The 9023-nt window shown below is 39.9% G+C and overlaps 1 protein-coding gene across 16 annotated transcripts in view; it reads right to left on the bottom strand.

The window, feature by feature from the left end:
• Positions 1–9023, bottom strand: part of SYTL2 (synaptotagmin like 2) — a 104908-nt gene continuing 95885 nt past the window's right edge. For 14 of the 16 annotated variants that reach the window (XM_036028717.1, XM_036028718.1, XM_036028716.1 and 11 more), the window contains 4 exons: positions 8643–8721; positions 5791–5890; positions 3504–3709; positions 1–2700 (listed from right to left, as the gene is read on the bottom strand). In XM_036028717.1, coding sequence (XP_035884610.1) covers positions 2555–2700; positions 3504–3709; positions 5791–5890; positions 8643–8721 — 531 coding nt within the window. In that variant the 3' untranslated portion in view covers positions 1–2554. The remainder of the gene's footprint in view (positions 2701–3503; positions 3710–5790; positions 5891–8642; positions 8722–9023) is intronic. The other 2 variants (XM_036028724.1, XM_036028723.1) reach the window with 1 other exon arrangement.

The raw sequence follows: 9023 nt of genomic DNA, 5'->3' as shown, positions 1-9023 counted from the left end.
TTTTTTTCAATAACAGAATTTGGAAGTGTTTCACTTGAGGGAGACATAAATTACAGCCTCTTGATTCCTGCAGGACCCGTGTCTATACAGCACTCCATTCTTCTGATAATGGATCACTTCTCCCTGGCCACAAGGTGGACTCAATTCCAGGCGGGGTCAATCATAAGATCTTGCTCTACCTGGCCACGTGAGTGGTTCAATAGGTGGGGACATGACCCAAGCCTGGCCAGTGTCTCCCAGATATCTCTCAAACTGAACCTAGAAAAGAGAAGTACTTTCAGCCAAGAGATTGTAAGGTTCTCTCGCACCCTCAGAGATAGTATCTAAGTTTCTGGTCCCAGCCTGTATGTCCCCAAAATAACCTAGGTTCCCGCAATACATTTTTAATTCTGAGGGCTAATGATGTATTTCTAATAAATTCTCCCTTTTGGGCTGATTTCTAATAGGGTTTTCTGAATTTAAAAAATAAAAATGATGGAGGGAAAAAGCCCTAAGACATGCAGTTCAAGGAGATACCTCCAGTTTAAAAAAAAATATTTATTAAAGTTTTAGTGGGAACTTTGCTTACAAGTCTCACTGGCTCAAGTCTGTCAATGTGAGTCCACTAAAGAACTCAGGTTGCCCACACTTTGTAATGCATGAAAGTCCCATTTAGCCTTCCTTTTGTAGCCAGGTGAGATTTAAGGTTGTGCTTTATATTTTCTTTTTCAGAAAAAGAAAAGAGACATGAAATCTCCTTGATGTCTCGAGGCAGTCGGAAAGTGCTGTAGCAGGCGCAAGGAGGGTGTTTCTATTACTCTAGTTATTCAAGGAAGCAGAGAGTCCTAGTTCGACATGGGGATATACTAGAACCAATCTCATTAGTGCTTCAGAGCTGGCTGGCTGCTGGGAGGTGGCTGGTATCTGAAAGAAAGGCTGAGAAAGTAGCTTGTGCACGCTCTGAAGCGGCAGGAGCTGGAACAGGATTTGCAATTCTGCTAATGTTCCGGGTAACCTTGGAGGTGTGCCTCCACTCAACTCACCTTGCCCCTCCCCATGGTCAGCACAGGAGGAGGAAATAAAGTTAGACTAAACACCTCCCTAAAAGACCTTGCCAGACAATGGGAAAGGTGTTTGTCCAGGTTAGTTGCTCTTATTGGTAAGTGTGTAGAAGGTTCTAATATCTGTTTGGGGGAGGAGGCAAGCACACTAGTTGTTTTCAATGCCATTTGTTAATTGCCTGTTATAAGATTTTACACTCCCCCACCATCCAGGCTTCTTCTAGCCCACAGGGAATCAGTTCTCATTTTGAGAAAGGCAACCTAGTTGACTCCCAAGGGAGAATGGTGCCCTGTATGTTAATATGGTCCAAAAATGTCTCTGTGGAAAACTTCTCAAGAATAAGTGTTAGTTTATTTTCAAAGCTTTTCAACTGCTTTTTAAAAGTAAAAACTCTGAATAAAATAGCTAAGACTGCCCACTTGGAGGAAATAATGTCCAGAGCTGCAGTAAAGACTGGAGAAATATTAGCCTAGCAGAATTTCTTTAGCCTTGCTAGGGAATTTAGCATTTAGGATTCATAATATAAAGTATTTCATTTAAAATAAAAAGTTCAATTAATTTGAAAATACATTTGAATCATAATAATTTATTCTAAGGGTTTTTACAAAATATTTTATGAAAATTATACATACATAGGAAGTACAATATAATTTAACAATTTACATTCTAATTAAAACTTTGTTGCAAAGCATGTCAGTGACCACTCTCATGCTGCTTTCATATAGTAGAGTTATAAGAAAAACAATCTATGTATGCAACTTTTTTTTTGGTTTTTGTTTTTTGCTTTTTACATACTCTGTTGAAAAGTATAGGCTTGAGACCTACCCCAGGAGAAAATTAAGCCAAAAAATAAATTTCACCTATGGCCAGTGGGTGGCACCAAAGCACATTCAAGACTTAACACTGGGAAAAGGGAAAGCAGTTTCTCCACCCAAAATACATGCAGTAAAATTCAGTCTCATTGCCTTAACATGGAATTCCATGTTTTAATAGAGATTACAGAATAAATGGATTTTTTATGGTCAAATTCTTTATCATCACTGATTTTCTGCCTCCTCTCCCCCATATTAGCATCCTTTTGTCACTTTTTCCCACAACCTTCGCATTTTCATTTCTTACAAGGAGTCTCAGTGGTCAAGAGGCAGGCTTTCCTAAATGTAGCACAAGACTGGGTGGAAGCACATGATGGCAAACTTGGAAACTTAACCCATTAACAACACCCCACATTTAATTTTTGGGCAGCTTTTTCTGTGAAGCAACAGTTGGATTTTCCTAGCTTTCTGAAATGTCTTCTTTAACACTGGAGTCACAAATACATTACATATTTTGTTATTGTTTAAATCTCTTGGGCCTTGTAACCAAAGAGGACCTGCAGGTTGACTTTAATATGCTGTGTGGCATTCATTAGTGCCAACAGATAGGAGGTGAAGATCTCTGCTCACAGAGTCAGATTTTCAGGACCACATTCCACCTGGTTAGTAGTGTTCAGTGGTGGAGCCAATGGACTTTGAGTTCACTTGGAAATCTTAGCAATCAACAGCATTCTGAGAGGCAGGGTTGCTTCAATCCAAGTGTTGGGGGAATTCACCATCTTTTCCCAGAGAGCAACTTCCTCTGAAGTAGAGTCCATCCAATCCACTTCAGTACCATAGCTTTTACCTGAAAAAATAAACAAAAACAAACAAAAAAACAAGGAAGCATTGCATTAAGAAAGGAATAGTTTGTTGGGGGGTGGGGAGGAATCACTCTTTAATTATAACCACCGATAGAAGTCAGCTAGGAAGAGTTTTAACATCCCCAGGAGGGCAGATCTGGGGCCCAATAGAAGGAAGAAATGTTTAACCATCTGAGAAGAGTACTCAAGAGCTAGATGACAATCTGTCACAGGCATAGGGGAGTGGTAGGAAGGATTCCCGCATTGGGTTGGAGGTGACACTAGATGAACCCTGAGGGAGTGTGGTTACAGCTTTAGTGTTGAACAGACTCAATTTTGAATCGTGGCCCTGGCACTTATTAGCTCTGCTAATTTTTAAAAAACTCAATTATTCTGGAAATAACATTAGTAACTCCTCATAGAATTGTGAGGGTTAAGTGAAATAATGCAAATAAAGCACTCAGAACAGTGACTAGAGCTCCATAAATGTTAGCTACTATTATTATTCACAGCACACTTTTAGCTATGAAGAGTCATACATGCTTTTTCAGGGAAGAGTGGTGACGAAGACTTTTCTGTCCCCCCCACAATAAAGTAAATGCTATGTGGAGAGACTCAGCATCCTGGTAATCTTGACTTCCTGAGCCCTTAGCACACACAGCCTGACATTCCTTCACTGGTTCATTTACTTCATTACCCTTAACAGAAATAAAATATCTGCTCTCACTGGGAAGAAGCAATGTAAAAAATCTCTAGTGTCTCCAGAAGCATTTGTCTCAGAGAAAATTAAAAATGTAACAAATATTACCTGTCCCAAAGCCAATCCGAAGACCTCCCAAAAACTGGTTGGTTAATTTGTAATGGTCCCAGACAGTAAGCTCCACACAGGCCTCCGTGAGATCTTCAGGCCTGAACCCGTCATACACCATGGTGTGGTTGAAGACAGGGTTGGTGGTTTTCCCTACGGCTCTTGTCTTCTGGCGACTTTTCCTACTTGTATCTGGAAGGATGGTACTGCAAACAGAAACATTATTGTGAGAGCATTTGAATAAGATAGTGAGCATTTATGCTTCCAGTGCACTTCAACACAGCTACTGAGGATGGAGTAGAGAAATTGTGCTGATGGGGTGGGGGGCATTCCACTGGAAAGACTGTGCATCAGAGTGGACTAGACTTGCTTTGAATCCTGACTCTGCCACTTAGTGGCTGTGTGTTATAGGGAAAGTTACTTAACCTCTCAGATACTTGCTTCCTCATCTATAAGATCAGAATGGTAATGCCTACTTCATAAGGTTAATATTAAAATTACACATTAAGCAAATAACTTAGTTCAATTCTGCATTTAGTAAGTACTTACTATGTAGCAATTGTTTGAGGATGCCTTTAAAATTTGGAAGTACAGTCTATTGCTGATTATCTGTGATAGCCTAAGGAATTAGTCTTGCACAGAATTGACAAAGAATATAAACCTCTCCAATTTGTTAGATTTAATTTTGGGAATAAATTATATATTTGCAACCATTTACATTTGATTTGTGGTAATCACTGAATTAACTTTAACCTATCATGGCTCTTGTAAAGGCAAGAAGGTCTGAGACTAGTCTTAGAATAGGAGACTGGCCTGAGCTGAGGAACTTTACCAGCTCGTATCTGTGAAGCATGCATGCCTCTTTGTTTTATTGATGGTTTATTTGCTGTGTAGAAGCTTTTCAGTTTGATGTAGACATTCCTTTGTTTTTGGTTTTACTTACCTTGCCTTTGGGGTCAAGTATAAAAAACCTCTCTGAGACCAAGGTCCATAAGTTTAGTACCAATGCTCTTTCTATGTATTTTATTGTTTCAGGTCTTATATTCAAATCTTTAATCCATTTTAAGTTAATTTTTATATGTGGTGTCATACCTCTAGGTCCACTGCAGCCAGCTATGTTCATTATTCACAATAGCCAAGACATGAAAACAACCCAAAGGTCCTTCAATGGATGAATGAAGAAAATGTGGCACATTTATACAGTGAAATACTACTCAGCCATAAAAAATGATGAAATACTGCCACTTGCAACAACATGGATGGATCTTGAGTGTGTATCATGCTAAGTGAAATAAGTCAGGTGGAAAAGGACAAGAACCGTACAATTTCACCCATATGTGGGATATAAAACAGACATCCAAACCCATATGTGGGATATCCCTATATGTGGAAAAGCAACATACAACAACAAAAAAAAAACAAACTCATAGACACAGACAATAGTATAGTAGTTACCAAAGGGGAAGAGGAGTGGAAAGAGGATGAGGAAGGTAAAGAGAGTCAAAAAGATGGTACTAGAAGTACACACAATGCAATATACAGATGATGCATTATAGAATTGCACACTTGAAACTTATACAATGTTATTAACCAATGTTACCCCAATAAATTTAATTTTTTAAAAAAGAACATGTATAGAGAAAACCATAAATAATGTCACATAAAATTAAATAGCTGCGGTTGGATTTCTGGTAGAATCTGTATGGATAAAATTAGTCAGAGGGAGCTAGGATGGCACGCGAATGTCTAATTACTATTTACTAGATACCAGGCATTTACATGTTTCACAGAGAAAAAATTTTGCTACTTAAGAACCAAAATTGCCTTAAGCTCTTATGAGCTATTAGCTGAGGTCTTTTAACAAATAATTTTCCAGATATTTTCAGGCTGATGCCAAAGGGCTTTTGCAAATCGGCCACAAAACAGGTCCTTCACTAAGGAGCCAAGGGGTAAGACAGCCCACTGTTAGAAATTCATAAATTCTTCAGTACTGAATCTTGTTCCCACCAGGAATGTGCCCACCTAGGAAGCATTACATATATGTGTATGTGGTCTCTGGTTTCATTTTTATATGTACCCTCTCATCTTTATGATTTTAAAACTATATGAAGCCTTGGGGGGTTGTGTCACAGATCCCCCTAGCTCATGTAGTCACTGTCTCAAGTGATTTCATTTAAACTGTGGATGATGAGTTTCAGCATCACAGATACAGAGAACTAAAATCAACCAGGAAAGGCCAGGCTGCTGCAGAAAGAACTGAGGGAGGCAGAATGATCCATGCCATTACCATTTAACAAAAGAGTTTAGATGGCTGCCCCTTAGCATTGGCAGGTCAAGGCATTCCTTCACCCAGATGTGCACTTCTCCAGTTGTAGGAAGCTTTTTACCTATAATAGAAAAAAGGGAGAAAATAAAATTTTACTACCAGTCCTCTCTTGGCAACACTGCATCTAAAGATGCCAATCCAAAAATGGCCTAGCTCAGAGATATAGCTAGCGCTTGATGACATGATCCTAATTGGTTAGATCTGTACATCCTTAACTATATCTTTTATAGTCTGGCTGTGCTGAGCTCAGGCAGCTCTATGAAAATAATTTATGTGATTCCAAGTACAGAGTATGACATCATTCCCGTTGGATTTTGCTTGGCTCAACAGGATCAACTATAGACATCAGGTATGTGAGTCATCCATTTACAGTTATATTCGAAACATCTCCATGAAATGCATATACCTTTCAAACACCGATACCAATATCCATTGGGGCTGACAGGAGGTATTTTAAACATGTTACCGTAAAATAACCAAAACAGGTACTCACTAAAGTATAGTTATTCTTCTTGTTAAAAGTAGAGTGTAAAAAGTTACACATTTTATAAGACTATTGTATACACACAAGTAATAGTGAATATTATGGATAGGGGATTACTGGGAAGTTGCTTTGGTCCAACATTTTTGTCTAGACTGGGTACACCTGGACAGACAAATACTGCCATATTTTTCTGGATGAGTTAACCCAATCAGTCAACCATACAGACGTATAAGAAATCTATGCCCTTGGGAAACGTTCACCATTAATCTAGAGAGAGTAATTCAATAACAACTATAAAAATGGAAAACTGAATGAAATGCCAAGTTATTACTGTACTGTTCTAGGAGCTAATGTGATCAGTGAGGGGAAATATAGTCAGGAAAAGCTACATGGGGAGCTAGGGCGTCATCTAAAACTTGGAAAGGCTGAGGAGAAGATCACAACAATACAGAGAAGAGAAACTACATGACTGAAAACTCAGACAAGGTGGGGCTCATTCCAGCACACAGTCGCCCGGCACCCACTGCCAAGAAATGCCAGTGAGGAGATGGGAAAAGAGACTAGCAGAATTTCTCTGCATGTTGACCATAAATGATAGGATACAAATTATATACGAAAGAATCTGCCGTTTAGAAAGATCTAGAAGTAACAAGATAGTGGTTTGGCAGCCATTCTGGCCTAAAGATATGTTTGCTTGCCCTCTAACTTTTTCTTAAAACTGAATTAAAATGTCTTTCTCTAGTTCTGTCATTGTCCCCAGCATCCATTATGTCTTTCATCCCACAGCTTCACTGCATGGTTGCTGAAAGCATTTGCATGTGCACTCCCTGGTTTCAGCCATAACATTCACACAGATTCTCAGGAAGAATAACTCGGGGAACGTGCATTCATTTCCTGCCTGTCTCTTGCTCCTTAATGGGGCTGCAGACCTGAGGCCCTAACATCAAGAATTAGTAATCTTCAGGAAAGATTACAACTAGTAATCAGCAGGAAAAAGCTTTCTCTCCTGATGAGACCTTAAGAGTGAAAGACCACTGACTTTTAATTTCTTAGGGGTTCATATGAATTCTTCCAATTCCCACCCATGAAAAACATTCAGTTTCCATTATTATCACAGCACTGTCAGCAGGTCCAAATTCTATATACAGGAAAGGCCATTCACAATGGGCAGACACAAACTTTTGGGAGAGTGAGGTGAAAGTTAAAATAAGGAATGGAAACCAGACTGGCAAAAATAAAAAATTTGATTATAGAAACAGAAAGTAGAATGGTGTTTACCAGGAGCTGGGGGAAAGTGGGGTGAGGGGAGTTGTAATTCAGTGGCATGAACCCTGAGAAGAAAAAGTACACCTACTAAGAAGGGCTCCTGGTGGCTAACTGGGATCGAATAAATAAGCAGAGTCTAGCAGCCATTTCTGCGTAGGGGCGTCTCACACAAACTGCCTGCCTGCACTGTGTTTCTGCCATCTGAGCCAGCCCTTATAAAGGTTTCCTGGAATCCCATTTCAACCAATAGTATTGAGGCTTTCACCATCCAGTTGGAGCTGTACAACTCAAGCCAATCAGAGCAACTTTATTCTGACCAATCAGCATGGTGCCTTTTGGACCAATCAAACTGTGAAGATTTGGAGTCCTCATTTGCATCAGGACAGACCAATTAGGGACCAGGGGTGAGGACTTCTGTTCATATAAGCCAGCTCCCCTCTGGCTCAGGGAGCACATTTTCCCTTTCCACCCAAGAAGAGAGACTATGTCTCCCTGGCTGAGCTGAAACGATGGATGGAGATGTGCTGCCTGAGCAGAACAAAGCCAATCACATCATCAGCTGGAGACAAGGGGTGCAGAGAATAGCAGATCACTTAGGAGCAGAGCAGAACTGTCTAGCTGGAGAGAGGCCTGACTCCAGAATTTTTCTACTGCTGTGCTGTGTCACAGTTGACTCTGTTTTGAACTGAGTACAGTTTTCTCCTTCACTGCACCCTGAATTGGGGAGTCCTGTAGGTGTTGAATTGGTGTCACTGGTCATCAGTTGACAATGGGTATGTTCTGGAGATCTGTTTTGCAACAACGTGAGTATACTCAACATTAATGGTACACTTAAAACTGGCTAAGATGGTAAGATTTATGAGTTTTTATCACAATAAAAAAAAACAAGAATTTTCTAGTTTATAACTGTGAATTGACTCATTTGGTCTATACAATTACTAGGTTAATGAGTTTGTTTAGGGCTTCACCTTTGAAAAATATCACAGAACCCAAAGAGAACCTTGGAGAGTGGGGGGATAAAGAAAGGGCAGGGCATAAGTCTGGACAGAAAATCATTACATACCAGGAATTGGCTCGGGAACATACTGGAGAGCTAACTTCATTTCACCTCTGTTTTCTGCTTCAAGGGCAACTGGTGCTGTCTGGAAAAATGAAGGAATGTCAGCAGGTGTGAGACAAACTGTTTACTCTGGTTGTTGGTACTCTGTTATGAGATTTTATCTGCCTCATTTCTGGGACAGTGGATCACTCCTCAGTGCCCTGGATTAAAACTTCCCTCTCCATCAGACCTAGACTGTTACTTTTATATCTGGGAGAGCTATACTGTGTATCTTGAAAAATCTTTCAGGGTACCCAGAACACACTTGAAGGCCTTTTAGTCTCAGAGATAGTGGAGAAATGAGAATGGCTTTCTTGGAGATGGGAAATGTGTTGTGGGATGCCT

The sequence above is a fragment of the Phyllostomus discolor genome, chromosome 6, assembly GCF_004126475.2.
Source record: "Phyllostomus discolor isolate MPI-MPIP mPhyDis1 chromosome 6, mPhyDis1.pri.v3, whole genome shotgun sequence".
Taxonomy (NCBI): domain Eukaryota; kingdom Metazoa; phylum Chordata; class Mammalia; order Chiroptera; family Phyllostomidae; genus Phyllostomus; species Phyllostomus discolor.
This window is presented reverse-complemented; position numbering and strand designations above follow the sequence as displayed.